Raw genomic sequence first — 14,992 nt, 5'->3', positions numbered from 1 at the left:
CTGTGTGTGCCTTGTGATTGGCTGACAAGCAGTTTAGGGTGTTCCCCCTGCCTGAAGATTGTTGTGATAGGCTCCGACCCCTTGCTTTGAGGATAGGCGGCTCATAAAGTGCATGGACGGACGAGTTGTCAAATAATATCTATTTTTAATACAACTTTCGACGATATTCAAATGTACCGGAAGTGAGGATGTGACGTAGATGAACGCGAGTTTTCTTTTCCTAAGATGATCAGGGGGAAAACCGCGCCCCCAAGCCATTTGATTGGTCCCTTGCAATGCCCTCTTCTTCTCTTGGCTACTTCTGCCTGTTTGGCACCGAGTGCACTACACGCGACACCATCGGTCACGGTGGGAAATGCATCCCTGACGGATGGTTAACACCTGCTGGCACAAGTTGTGGGTAGTATTTCTCGCCATTAGGACACTGTCATTATTCACAGCAACATCATGTCTCGGTGTTTACACTGCAAGAAGCCAGAAGAAGGACTACACTTAATGCTCTAATAATATTAACGTTCAAATAGATACGTTTACATTGTGATGGCAAATTAACTGCATGCAGTTTGCCATGCATATGGCCGTTTGCGAAAATGCACCTTTTCTTCAGAAACCAAATATGGTTTCCTTGCAGGATTCAGGGATTAATTGTGCCATGATTGAAGTGTGTTAAATGGAAACTATGATTATTATTTTTTTAATTTTAATTCTGTTTGATGGGCTATGGATGGTCGTAGAGATGGATGCTTAAACTATTTAGGTAAAGTTCGTGTTGTAACTTTAGCTATTCTTTTTTTTTTTCTTTCAGAAACTGGTACCTGAGGGCTATGAACATTTAGTCTGCACATCTCAAAACATTGCTGAAGAACAGTTTAGGGCCTATCTCTTGAGCTTTTGTATTTGTTCATAAAGTTCATAAAGTTGCCTAATAGCACACGATTACCTGAAAGAAGAGGAGGTCTTAACTTTTGAAGCAGCCCGGGTCCTGTTTGGAGGCCCTGTTTTGAAAACGAACGCTCAAAATCATTTGATAATAAACATATTTTATTGTGAAAACTGCATTCTGGTGATAATTGTGGTGGTGGAGTTGGTGATGACGACGTTAATGAAATGTGATCTACAGTATTTCTATATTCCATTAACCTCAAAGACATTACTCATGCACTGTGCATATGTTGTAAGTATGGGCAATTAATTTCCATGATGACATGTATGTGGCCTGTGAGATCTAGGAAAATATCATCAATTATATGTGTTGGACTTTCATGAAACGGTTAAAAGTACATTTTAGAGTGTCATAGGGAAACAGTACAATGATTTAGCAGAATTTGTTATGGGCTGATACATTCACGGTATGAAAGACAACAAAGAGCACATTAAAGTAAATTAAAGTAATTGCAGTAGCAGCAGTGTAACTTTCATGACAGAAACACATCAAAGTGCATTATTGGGGTTTACACTGATTATAATCATTCTAAACGCAATGATGCACTTTGATGAGTTTGCTGTCATGAAAGGTGCTATTCTACTGCTGCTACTACTATTACTACTCATAAGAATCATAATAAAATTTGCCAGAAAATCTACTGTTACTCTAGCTACTATTACTATAAAATAAGCTAAAATATATATATATATATACATGTTTTTTTCTGGGGAATTTTATTATTATTATTAGTAGTAGTAGTAATAGTGGTAGTATAGCACCTTGCATAACAGCAAACACAACTCAAAGTGCAGCAGCATTAATGCGTTTAGGGCTGTGATAATCATATTCTCCATTGTTTTGGAATAGCGCGGATAATCAATATGATTTTCTTTCCGCCACCGAAGGAGGCGCACTCGAGGCAAAAGCCAGGGACTTTGCAGGGACCAATCAAATGGCTTGGGGGCGCGGTTTTCCCCTGGTCATCCTAGGAGAAGAAAACTCGCTAGCGGAACTATACAAGTTGACAGAGTGGACAGTGGGAGTGTTATGTTTTGTTTTGTTTTGTTTTTCTGTGAAGACCAAATGTGGAAATTGTTTTTTTTTTTTTTTGTTTTTTTTTACGTCAACATTTCTTGACCGTTGAAGTCTTGGGAGAGGGAGGGGAGTGAGGTTTCATGCGCAGTTGTAAGCTGTCGTCAAGAGGTTGCCAATAATAGCGTTCCATTCTAGTGACGTTTTGTTTAGCTAGCAGCTAATAAGATAAGGCAACGAAAATTGTTACATGGCACCCACTTTCCAAAACATACAGCTCAGTTGGTCACATAGTTTTGTAATATGAGCAGGTTGTTATTGTTTAATAATGGCGCTGGTGATGAGTGGAGTTTATTTTGGATTGTCCGAGTGCTGCGTTAGCTCAACAGCTAACGCTAGTAACGGTTTTTGGCAAACAGCTAACGCTAATTGGCAAATAAACTCATCTTGTTGATGCGAGCAAGCTCCTCGGTCTTTGCCACTCTTCTCTTTAGTAAAGTCTGTTGATGAGCTTACGCTGTATCCTGTGTTTTATGCATAAACAACCATGTTTATACGTATCTACCCCCCATTTATAATGCCTTTGCAGTATGCACACCCGAGAAGAACAAGACCACCCATCTGTGTGAGCCCTAGATCCTCTTGCCCAGCCCATAATTTTGTTTTGTGTTGAAGTCATGACTAATGTCAACATCACCAGAGATATCCTGCACAGGCAAATCCAGGTGAGTAATCTAAATGACAAGGAATTAGAAAACACTGAATACTCGAGTGGCGCTGGTTTCTTCAGAGAAATACTGCATAATTTCATTCTTTCTGCTTTGTAGGACAAGACGGTGTCAGGCTTTCAAAGGTTCTATCATGTGACTGAACCCTTCATCAAGAAACTTGGGCTGGAAGCTGAGCTTCAGGTCAGACGCAACAAGTGCTTGAGCGTTCATCAATCAGAGCAGGAGTGTTGTAAGAGTCAAACCAAATGTAACGGGTCCTAATGGTGCACCAAAAACACATAGAGCGACATGCAGTTTTTGGGTTTTCACTTTTAGTCTAGTCGTGGAACAAAATCCCCAAACAAATAGGGAAAGATTTCATAACATAAATGAAACATCAATGATTTCTCTTAAGGAAAGTGTAACAATTATAGTTCTTCATGAACTAAATAACTAATAATCAATCATCTTGAAAACGTAATGGGTAATGGAAAATGAGTTTTATATCTCCACGGGGTTCGGTGTTTAGATTGGCAAAATACAGAGGGGGTGTGCTCCATTTAGGGAGAACAGACTTGTACTGTATTCTGGTTGATTGGTTTCTTTTCTGTGGTCTACAAAACCACAGGCATAGGAGAATTAGTAGACTACGCCGATTTGATCGGACGATAATTGGAATATTTTGCTGATTGGTTTTGATGTCATAATTTTCCGATTGATCGGTTCCGAGAAAGACATTTACTCCGTGTCAATGACGTGCACAGCAGATCTGAATCTAAAAGCCAGTTTATTTCGATATAGTAGTACGTATGTTGTTGATTCATGTCTCTGCAAATATAAGACGGTCAACAAAGTTATTTGGAAAAAAATGTCGGCGCAATGGTAGAGAAGACGGCTGAGACGAGACACGTAATGCGCGGATGAGACTACAAGACAAATTTGCTCGTTTACGACTGCACTATGTCGGACTACTACTGAATAGTACAGGACATGTATGAGGGCAGTAGAACAGCGGTGAGATGTGCCGTAGGTGTGTCAGAAGAATTTAAGGTGGAGGTGGGACTGCATCAGGGGATCCGCTCTGATCCCCTTCCTGTTTGTGGTAGTAATGACTAGGCTGACAGACGAGGTTAGACTGGAATCCCCTTGGACCATGATGTTCGCAGATGATATTGTGATCTGCAGTGGAAGCAGGCGGAGGAACAATTAGAAAGATGGAGGCACGCACTGGAAAGGAGAGGAATAAAGATTAGCCGAAGTAAAACAGAATATATGTGCATTAATGAGAGGGGCGGAGGTGGAAGAGTGAAGCTCCAGGGATAAGAGATACCGAGGGTGGACGACTTCAAATACTTGGGGTCAACAATACAGAGCAATGTTGAGTGTGGTAAGGAAGTGAAGAAACTGGTCCAGGTGGCGTTGAACAGTTGGCGGAAGGTGTCTGGTTACGGTTTTTATATGTATGGGTCCATGGTAGAAGTGGCTGCCCCCCCTCCTGCAGTCAGATCCTGGGCCGGGATGGTAACTTTCCGCTCCTTATCTGGTGTCGTTCGTCTCCGCGGCAACGCCCGGGAGAGGAGTATGGCGCCAGCCGGTTTTCTGCGTGCAAAGATCAAGGACAACCACCGGCTCCACAACACATCCTTGTCTGATTAGCAAATGGACAACACTTTATCTGTTGATTAAATGTATAAGGTCATATTTAAGCAAATAATGAAAGTGCAATAAAAGTATGATAGTCTTCAGTGGTTAAAAGTGCTCAGGACAAGAAAGGACGTAATGTAAGGTTTACTTCAGGTATGTTCACTTACATTTTAACGTGATACTGCTCGCAAAGGCGTCAAAACGTAACATAGCCTTGCAAGCTAGCGCTAGCGCTTGTGATTGGATCAGGAGTTCTGAGTGCAAGACTGACAGTTTATTCTTTTACTTGTTCTGTGTGCAGGGCCACACTGGCTGCGTGAACTGTTTGGAATGGAATGAACATGGAGAGTAAGCGAGAAACTCTTTCTGAACCATCCCAAAATTATTTAAGTTCACTTTCCTGTGCAAATGAAAGTACAGTATTTGGTCTAATCTGCTAGCTCGGGTATCAGATTTTGTGTCTTACGTGTAAATGTGTGTGTGGTTATCGCAAGTCAAATCCTTGAAACCAAATTATTGTTTTGTCTTTGTCAGTCTGCTGGCCTCGGGGTCGGATGATCAACATGCTATCATCTGGGATCCATTCAGACTCAAGAAGGTTACTACTATGCACACGGGGCATGCAGCAAACATATTCTCTGTGAAGGTAAGTGGGGAACTTGGTGACTAGGAGGGTCGCAGTGTAGTCGAGTTCATTCAGTCATTATTCATATTGTCTGAATGGTCCTTTCAGTGAACGTAATTTCATGACTACCGTAATTCCCGGCCTACTGAGCGCACCTGGTTATAAGCCTCACCCTTACATTTGTAAAGGAAATACCATTTGGTACATACATACGCCGCAGTTGTGTAAAAGCCGCAAGTGCCCACATTGAAACCGACATTGAAACACGAGATATTTACAAAGAAAGACGGTACACAGAGTGTTTAACGCTAGCGCCGCTGAGCTAACAAGGCCGGTTGAAAAAAACATTCTGGTAAAAATCACTGAGACACGGCACTAACAGGGCCTTACCGGTAAAAGCCACGTCCTCGGCACATATATTCCACCGGTCTCACACTTACCTTTTCCCCCTTGCGGCCCTTAGAAAAAAAATGCACAAATTAGTCCCAGTTTATAGGCCGGAAGTTACGATACTCTAAAAAAAAGTGACTTCAATGTCAAAATGTTGCTTTTATGTAGGGCAGCACAAGTCCAAATTTCAAATAGTAGACGTCCGCATACGATTAGGCACCCACAAATTATCCTACTGGCTGATATTCCTTTTCATTTTTGTTCAATTTTCTAATTTCCTTTTTTTTTTATTTTTTTTTTTTGCTTTTAATTTTTTGGAGGGATAAAGCCCCCAGAATGTTTAAAGAAATAAAGAATTCATTATTTTCTTTTTTTCTTAATGATATTGTAATGTCCGATGGATTTTTAATATTTGCAGCCTGGCCCCTCTTCCTTATGGATGAATGGATGTTTTGTTTACTCTCGAGTTTAACCTGCAGATAGATTCACAGTAATCTTTGCACATAAAGTTATGTGGTATAATCCGATGTACACACTAAAGTCGTTCTTGTCACAACGTGGCCAAGATATTTAGTCATGTTGAGAAGTGACAATACTTGGATAAGTGTTTCAATGACATTTGTTCTTGTGTAAAAAAAGCAAATCCCATCTGACTGGGAAATGTGAAGATTGACAAAAAATACTTCCTTTTTTTAATAACTATGTAAGGCTAATTACACTGCTACACATATTTTTTAGTCCTATAATTTCAGTAATTTTTTTGGACACCTCATGGACCCTAAATCGCACATCACCAAGCATAATGCAAGTAAAATGTTTGAGTACTGTTCACAGAACAGGAGTCACAGTGTGACAGATTATGAGAATAAAGCATTTTAACCTCTTATATTAAGCAAACATAGTAAAGTATCTAAAGACGTAAAAAAATTGATAAAAGGTGCACTAATCTGTTTTTATGTTTGTTTCTCCACACAGTTCCTCCCTCACTCCGGAGATCGAATTTTGGTGACCGGCGCCGCGGACACCAAGGTCCACGTGCATGACCTGATCGCCAAAGAAACCATCCATATGTTTTCTGATCATACCAACAGGGTAAAACGCATTGCCACAGCGCCAATGTGGCCCAACACCTTCTGGAGTGCCGCGGAGGACGGCCTCATCAGGTTAGAACCCCGGCAATTATTAATTCGGGCGATCACGTCCTGTTTTTTTTTTTTTTTTTTTAAATTTCCAATGGAGTATAAATGCTCGCTTCTCCCTTGCACGTGCAGGCAATATGACTTGCGGGAGAGCAGTAAACACTCAGAGGTGCTGATTGACCTGACAAAGTTCTGCGGTCAGATGGTGGAAGCCAAGTGTTTGGCCGTCAACCCGCGGGACAACAATTACATGGCCGTCGGGGCCAACGGTCCCTTTGTGCGTCTTTATGACATCCGAATGATTCACAACTGTAGGTGGGTTGGCTGTCACTATTCTAACTGGGGAAATGCGCTTCACGGCTGAGTTGATAACTTTGGGTGTAATGCATTTCTGACCCGCTCCCGAAACAGGAAATCAATAAGCCGCTTCAAGCCATCTGCTGTGCGCACGTTCTTGGAAAATCAGATTCCCATCCCAGAAAAAGCTGTGCAGTATTACGTTGCAGGTACCGAACTCTCATCGAGACTGATGTCTATACTGTAATTTCTGGCCTATAAGCCGCGGCTTTTTTCCACATGCTTTCAACCCCGCAGCCTATGTGGTGGTGCGACTAATTTGGGCATTTTTTTCTAACGGCATGGCAAGGGGGCACTAGAACAGAAAAGGTAAGAGTGAGACAAGTGGAATATATGTGCCGAGGAAGTGACTTTTACCGGAATGTTTCATTTTTTTTAACCAGCCCTGTTAGTGCTTCGCTAGCGTTAGCGCTATGTGAGCGTGTTGTTGCTGTGTTACTGCCGTGTCTCATTGATTTTTACCGGTATATCTTTTTTTAACCGGCCTTGTTAGCGCAGCGCTAGCGTGGTGCTGCTGTGTTACTGCCGCGTCTCAGTGATTTTTACCAGTATTTCTTTTTTAACAGGCCATGTTAGCGCTTTGCTAGCGTTAGCGCTGTGCTAGTGTGTTGCTGCTGCGTTATTGCAGTGTCTCGGTGATTTTTACCCGTATGGTTTTTTTTTTTTTTTTTTTTTTTTTTAACAGGCCCTGTTAGCACTGTGCTAGCGTGTTGCTGCTGTTGCACTGCCGTGTCTCAGTTATTTTTACCAGTATGGTTTTTTTTTTAACAGTCCCTGTTAGCACTGTTCTAGCGTGTTGCTGCTGTGTTACTGCCATGTCTTGGTGATTTTTACCGGTATGTTTTTTTAAGCGGCTCTGTTAGCATTGCGCTAGTGCCGCTCTACCGTGCTGCTGCTGTGTTACTGCCGCGTCTCAGTGATTTAGGTATGTTTTTTTTTTAACCGGCCCTGTTAGTCCTGTGGTACTGTGTTGCGACTGTGTAGCTGCCGTGGCTATTTTTTTTTTTTTTAACCGGCCCTGTGCGTGCTATCGTGTTTTTGCTATGTTAACCTAAGCTAAGGTATTAAAACTTTGTGTCCCGTGTTTCTTTGTAAATATCTCGTGTTTCAATGTGGGCACTTGTGGCTTTTACACAGGTGCAGCTTATGTACAGTATGTACCAAATGGTATTTCCTTTACAAATGTACTGGGTGCGCTCTGTAGGCCGGAAAAGTACGGTAGTTCCATACAACTTGACTTTTGTGGACACACTGGAGCAAGATCATAACTCTCTTTTTGTGTTCCCTCTCTTCCGCTTCAGGTCACCTGCCAAGAAAACTGCGAGACTACAATAACCGCCTGAGGGTCTTGGTGGTCACTTATGTCACTTTCAGTCCAGATGGGACGGAGTTACTTGTCAATATGGGTGGGGAACAGGTAGAGCTCTTCTAATCAGAGGAATACATAGTTAAAAATAAGTACTGTACTGAAAATGTGATTTTTTTTTTTTTTGGTCTAGGTGTATCTGTTTGACCTGACATGTAAGCAAACGCCATACACTTTGCTGGTTCCACAAACATGGCAGTCATCACCAGGTGAGTCTGTTATGTGTAGGCTAGAGTCCAACGGCGAGCCATTTCATCTATACTATAATTCAGTAGTACAGTAATTCCTGAACAGTCATTTATTTCTCTGTTTATTGCAAAGATTTTATTTTATTTTTTGTGAATCTGGTACAAGCGCAACTTTCTGCATTCGGCAAAACCGGTCGTGGTCTGGATGAATGGTGACGGGGGGGCCGTGACAAAGTAACCGTAACGACTTGAAACTTCTACTGTGTTTTTAACACAAGGTGTCACCACAGAGCCACCAAAGAAGGCAACATTCAATATTTAGACATTATTCATTCACTCCTATCACATTACGACTCGTGTAGCCGCAGCTTCCGAGAAGCGTGGCTGCCATTCTGCGGCTGGATTTATTTGTAGGCCCTGCGGGTTAGGTTTCTTGTCCAGGAACACGACAACGACATAGCCTGGAGCGGGGATACGAACCGGGTATCCTCCAGCTGCAGCGCATACACTCTTCACGGTCCGTAAAGGCACACGTAGACGGAAGAACTGGCCTCATCCCCTGAAAACACTTTTGTGGCGAACTAGAACGGAGATTGTACCCTTGAACCGCTGACCTCACAAATTCTGGACTGCGCAAATATTGCTCCTGACAGACTTCCCAGGACAGAGAGTCCTCGGTCTACGACTGAGATCCGTTCCAACAGTAGCGATTTAAGTCGGATTCCACCATGAGAGTCAGAATTGACATCAAAATACTTTGTATAAAAAAACCAAATCCATTGAACTAAACAAGATGATGTACTTAGCGTTACTGCTGAGAGGTGGATGATGATGAAGAAGAAGAAGGGGAGGCTTAGCTATTACGAAGGAACCTGGTCCTCAGTCCTCTCCATCTCGACAAGTGTGAAAGAACCTTTTTTTTTGTGATCATTGTATCCGGAATAGGAACGGAACCCTTCACACGCGCTTTGTCTTTAATAATTGTCACTACGGTCGACCGACCGAAGCCCTGTTGGTGTTCGTTTTCTCTCCTTTGGCCAATCTTTTTATGATCTTGAGCTTCGTTTCCACGGTAATGGATTATCTTTTGGCTGCAGAGGGATTGCTAAAAGACTCAGCATTTTTCTTTGGGGCCAGAATGTCGTGAAAGGAGGGTGAAAAATGCGAAGATACTCTCGATAAAAACTCCAGACATAATTGCGGACGGGGGGGTCGAAACGTCTTAACCCGAGGACTCCATGTATAGTGTCATAGCTGGAAAGCGGGGCGAAACCGGCGTTCATATTGAGAATCTAAAATAGCTTTATTGTCGTACGTAAGGTAAGTAAATTGGATGTAATATATTGTTTGTGGATTCTAGATTTGGAGGATGGGAAGACGACCAATGACGTCTCCAATGGAATTCATTTGCCAGACAGCCATATTCGATTTACCCAAAGCAAGATGCAACCGAAGTAAATATTGACGTTGTCCGTTGACTTCTACAAATTTGCTTTTGTAGCATTTTTTTTGTGTGTTCAGCAAAGTATTTTATAAAATTATAGGACAAGTGATTGTTCTTAAAATTTCATTGTGTCACAAAAAATGATTGTATGCGAACAAACCCGAGTAAGTTAGTGGACGCACTTTCTTGTGTTCTCACTGTTGCAGCGCCGCTGATCTTCCTCCACATTTGGAAAAGATCAAACAGCAAGCGAACGATGAGTTTGCCCAGCAGCATTGGACGCAGGCCATCCAGCTGTACAGTTCGGGAATTTATCATTCCAGCAGCAACGCCGTGTTTTACGGAAACCGGGCCGCGGCCTACATGAAGCGGAAATGGTAAACGTCATTTTATCTCGACACGGGATCCACTATCCCCGCACGAAAGTCACCCTCTTCCGTTCTGTGTTCGACAACATCCTAGGGACGGAGATGACTACGACGCACTCAAGGACTGTCTAAAGGCACTGACGCTAAACCCGGAACACCTAAAGGCTCATTTTAGGCTTGCCCGGTGTCTCTTTGAGCTCAAATACGTGTCTGAAGCGCAGGATTGCCTCAGTGATTTCAAAGGGAAGTTTCCGGAGCAGGCGCAAAGCAGTGCGTGTAGCGCATTGGATAAAGATATCAAGGCCTTCTTGAAGACACAAACGGGTGGGCGAACTCGATAAAGCTCGGATCGTGTCGGTTCATCCATCCATCCATTTTCTTTGCTGAGGGTTCCGGGGAGCGCTGGAGCCTATCCCAGCGGTCAACAGGCAGGAGGCGGGGTTACACCCTGAACTGGTTGCCAGCCAATCGCAGGGCACATTGAGCACTCACAATCACACCTAGGGGCAATTTAGAGTAAATATTGTATTGCTCATTCATCATTAATATTCATTTGCTAAAACTAAAATAGCCTTTAGCAGAACACAGAAATCTGATTTGGTTCTTCACCTTTTTGCAACTCAATCCCAAGCCCTAATGCACTGAAAAACTATGAAACGTAAAAATCTTAGCAGAAATCAATTAAAAAAAAATAAAAAATCCCAGATTTACATATTGATACAAACCACAATTCCTTTCTCAGCCCAATTCCCACTACAAGTTTTGTCATTTTACGTTCTGTGTAGTTTTAGTTTGTGTAGAAATAATTTTTATCGGAATGTAACTTTTCGTCATTTAAAAGAAGACGAGAATAAGTTAATGTACTTGGTGGATCAGCTGGTAAAGCGATGGCCTCACAGTTCTGAGGTCCCGGGTTCAATCCCAGATGCGCCTGCGTGGAGTTTGCATGTTCTCCCCGTGCTTGTGTGTGTTTCCTCCGGGCACTCCGGTTTCCTCCCACATCCTAAAAACACGCAACATTAATTGGAGACTTTAAATTGCCCCTAGGTGTGATTGTGAGTGCAGCTTCTTGTCTCCATGTGCCGTGCGATTGGCCGGCGACCAGTTCAGGGTGTAACCCCGCCTCCTGCCCGTCGACAGCTGGGATAGGCTCCAGCACTCACCCGCGACCCTCGTGAGGATAAGCGGCGATGAAAATGCACGGATGGAAGTTAAGTACTTTGTTTTTATGTTTTTACATGTACAGTTGCAATACCTGTTCATGGAATTACATGTGTGAATTTTTTTTGGGAATCCCCCCCACCAGAAGACGATATGGCGCCCAGCTATATCCGGAATTCCCTGAGCTGGAACGAGCCCATTCTTAAGGATGAGTTGTGTTTTCGAGTGCAAAGCTTGGACTACAAGCACAGATACTGCGGACACTGCAACACCACCACAGATATTAAAGAAGCCAACTTCTTTGGAAGGTCAGTGATCGGAGCTCGTGGTGGGCAGCAGCTCTTTGGCTCGTGACCGTGGCATTCCAAATTCACTGAGTCGTTCCGATTCCAAACCTCTCCTGCTCAGCAAAGGCCAGTACATCGTCAGCGGGTCAGACGACGGCTCGTTCTTTATATGGGAAAAGGAGACGACAAATTTAGTGGGCATCATGCAGGGGGACAAGTCCATAGTCAACTGCTTGCAGCCTCACCCCAGCTACTGCTTCCTGGCCTCGAGTGGTATTGACCCGGTGGTTCGATTATGGAGCCCCAGACCAGAGGTAAACAACTCTGCATGCATTTCTCAACGCAATACATAACAAAAATACAAAAACGTAGTAGCAAAACCATAATTACCACATAGTTGAGGTCCATCATTCACAAATTTTCTCATTTGCGTTCTTTCCTTTGGAACCTATCACCAACTATGTGCTAAAAAGTCACATATTGGTATGTTTTGGGGTTTTTTTTTTTGCCAAAGAAGATAATAGTAAACTATCACAGTTATTGTTTTCAGGCGAGTATGTTGAAGTAATACATTTCAACTGATAGAGAAGCTTCAAATGTTTGGGAGGAGCTCGGTTTAGCTTGTGTTAGTGGAAGTTACCGTAATTCCTGGCCTACAGAGCGCACCTGGTTAAAAGCCTCACCGAGTACATTTGTAAAGGAAATACCATTTGGTACATACATACGCCGCAGCTGTGTAAAAGCCACAAGGGCCCACATTGAAACACGAGATATTTACAAAGAAAGATGGTACACAGAAAGAGTTTAACGCTAGCGCTGCGGTAGCTCGGTACTAACGCTAGCGCTGGGCTAATCCTAACAGGGCCGGTTAAAATAAAATTTACCGGTAAATATCACTGAGACACGCCAGTAACACAGCAGAAACACGCTAGCACAGCACAGCGCTAACAGGGCCAGTAAAAGTCACTTCCTCGGCACATATATTCCACTGCTGTCATTCTCACCTTTTCCGCTCGAGTGGCCCCTTGTGGCCGTGAGAAAAGTGCCGCCTTGAATGTAATATGGAATATATATATATATATTTTTTTGCTGTTCAGAACAGAGCTTCATCAATTTCCCTCCTAGAGGGTACTGTATTCCTGTTTAATGAATATTATTTTGTAAACAAAAAACAAATATAAAACAAAAGTCATGAAAAACTAAGTACTGTAGTAACCAGTTTGTACCCTTGTAAACCTTTTGTGCGAGGTCATGATATTTATCTCACAAATGCAGGTTCCGTACGTGATATATGTGAAAATAAATTGGCTTTGCAATATGAGAAAATGTATTTCCTCAAAGCATTAGATTTAACCAAATACAATTTTCCCAACGTTGTCTATCTTCAAAGCAGAAAGAAAATATACAGTTGTGTGCAAAATAAAAGCAGTCCAATGCGACCCACCAGATGAATCCACGTTTTCAGCACACGGACATAAAAAAATGCCATTTCTGAAGCAAAAACCGTGAAATGTAAATGAATTATGGGATGTCGTGAAGGAATCTTGGGATGGGATAACAGCGGGAACAGATGTGAAGCAGTTATAAAAAAAAAATGTGTTCATACAAATAAACATTAGTTTAGTGATTCAAAGGACTGGTAAATCCTAGAACACTGTAACAACTGTAAATTTTCATGACAGCAGTCTTTTCTTTTGCCTCCCAACACCCACACATCTCTCGTTTCCGCACAGACGGAGAGAGAAAACAGCAGACGCGTGGTGGAAGACATGGAAGGCGCCGCGCAGGCCAACCAGCAGCGAATGAACACGGACCCGCTGGAGGTTATGCTGCACAATATGGGCTATCCCATCTCAGGGTTGCGCGCCGCGGGCCCAGACGGCTCCGATGACGAGGACAGCTCGGACGGTCAAGTGCAATGCAGGCCGAGCTAAGACGAGCCGACGGAACCATTCCGGGGAACGGAAGGAGGAAGCGGAGCGCTGCGCCCGTTTCTCCACGGGGTCCTAAAATTGCCCTCATTTCCGAAAGAGACGTCACGCGTCAACACTATGAATTGCACTTTTCCCGCGATGGCTGGTGGAGTCTGGCGTGTGATTTGGACATGCTAATTTTGAGGATATCGTGAGCCAAGTATTTGGTGACAACTGTTGTCTACCATTCGTCCTTAGCTAATCTTCTCTTAGATGCCCACGAACTGAGCTCACGTTCACAAATGCAAAAGTAGGCTTCCACTTCTTTTACTTTGGAGTTCCAGTCAGTTGTTTCTCGGAGTCACATCTCTTGCTAAGAGAAATAAACTTTGAATAATAATAGCAAAAAAGAAGCTGGACTAGCTGGTCTGTGGCTCTTTTTTTTTTTCGTTTGTTTTTGTTTTTCACCCTAGCGAGATGAAAGTAATTGCAGTGGAAGAGTTACAAAACAGATATGCAGTACTGTTCAAAAATAAATGAGGTTAGCAGAGATGTAATAAAGGTGAGGACGAGGTATGAACTTTCTAGAATTCCACTCGTACATCAGTGTCTGAGCCACGATCTGCTTTTGCTGACTGAGGCGATTTGTGTGCGCAGTAAATCACTATTAGCGCAACCAACGCGCTGTATATGGTCACGAAGGAGGTGACCCAGCTTACAGTGATAAAACTGAAAATCTGGAGCGGTTCAGGCTCAATATGTGTTTAATAACATGACATGCTGATTGTTTTATTTACAAATGTGCGTGAACGTGTTTTGCACTAACCGATCAGAGGACTCCCGTGATTGAAGATTGGTGTAAATAGAATCTCATTAAACAAGTACAGCATTGGAATTTTGGTTCCATTTGTTGGTCCTTACTACTGCTAAACAGGTTGGAAACAGAGTAGGACGAAATGGAACGGTCCTTAAATGGTTCAGGTCCAGACCTGGAGGAAAGGAGCGACTTTGTGACCATTGGAGGTGCTCGGTCTCAGCAAATGGCAATGACCTATGGGGTCCCTCAAGGGTCCGTTCTTGGACCTCTCCTGTTCAGCCTGTATATGCTACTCTTGGGTCAAATTCTTCAAAACTTTTGACTACCATAGTAGCTATGCAGATGACACACAGTTATATTTAGCGGTGTCTCCAGATGACAACAGTTCAATTGAGGTATTGTGCCACTGTCTAAATCAGATAAATAACCGGATGAGCCCACATTTTCAACCAAATCACAACAAAACTGAGACAATTGGTTTTGGCAATAAAGAAAAGAGAAGTCCTGTTAGTAAACACCTGGACTCTCTATCTTTTAAAAAACAAAGACCAAGTCCAAAACCTCAGTGTTCTGATTGATTCCGACCCGACTTTCGACAATCATATCAAATCAATCACAAAAACTGC

General features: G+C 42.8%; 1 protein-coding gene across 4 annotated transcripts; it reads left to right on the top strand.

Annotated features, from left to right (window-relative positions):
• Window positions 1-1,751: 1,751 nt before the first annotated feature.
• Window positions 1,752-14,444, top strand: wdtc1 (WD and tetratricopeptide repeats 1). Of its 4 annotated transcripts, none has more exons than XM_061820454.1 (16): window positions 1,752-2,110; window positions 2,547-2,682; window positions 2,785-2,868; window positions 4,613-4,659; window positions 4,846-4,957; window positions 6,302-6,489; window positions 6,598-6,780; window positions 6,877-6,971; window positions 8,124-8,239; window positions 8,322-8,397; window positions 9,737-9,830; window positions 10,027-10,197; window positions 10,283-10,512; window positions 11,495-11,657; window positions 11,758-11,950; window positions 13,370-14,444. In XM_061820454.1, exons 2-16 carry the CDS (start codon window positions 2,635-2,637, stop codon window positions 13,568-13,570), a joined length of 2,001 nt encoding a protein of 666 aa, XP_061676438.1. In that variant the 5' UTR covers window positions 1,752-2,110; window positions 2,547-2,634; the 3' UTR covers window positions 13,571-14,444. The 4 variants fall into 4 exon arrangements, with proteins under 4 accessions (XP_061676438.1, XP_061676435.1, XP_061676436.1 ...); XM_061820451.1 differs by having other exon boundaries at window positions 1,752-2,128; XM_061820452.1 differs by having other exon boundaries at window positions 1,752-2,268.
• Window positions 14,445-14,992: the final 548 nt, after the last annotated feature.

Source organism: Syngnathoides biaculeatus, chromosome 5 (genome assembly GCF_019802595.1).
Source record: "Syngnathoides biaculeatus isolate LvHL_M chromosome 5, ASM1980259v1, whole genome shotgun sequence".
Classification (NCBI taxonomy): Eukaryota; Metazoa; Chordata; class Actinopteri; order Syngnathiformes; family Syngnathidae; genus Syngnathoides; species Syngnathoides biaculeatus.
This window is presented reverse-complemented; position numbering and strand designations above follow the sequence as displayed.

Bases quoted from the DNA above. Each gene is read 5' to 3' on its own strand.
- wdtc1 (XM_061820454.1), top strand. From the start codon at position 2,635: ATGACTAATGTCAACATCACCAGAGATATCCTGCACAGGCAAATCCAG. The intron at 6,781-6,876 runs GTGGGTTGGCTG...CTCCCGAAACAG, and splicing joins CGAATGATTCACAACTGTAG to GAAATCAATAAGCCGCTTCA. The intron at 10,513-11,494 runs GTGGGCGAACTC...CCCCCCCACCAG, and splicing joins CTTCTTGAAGACACAAACGG to AAGACGATATGGCGCCCAGC.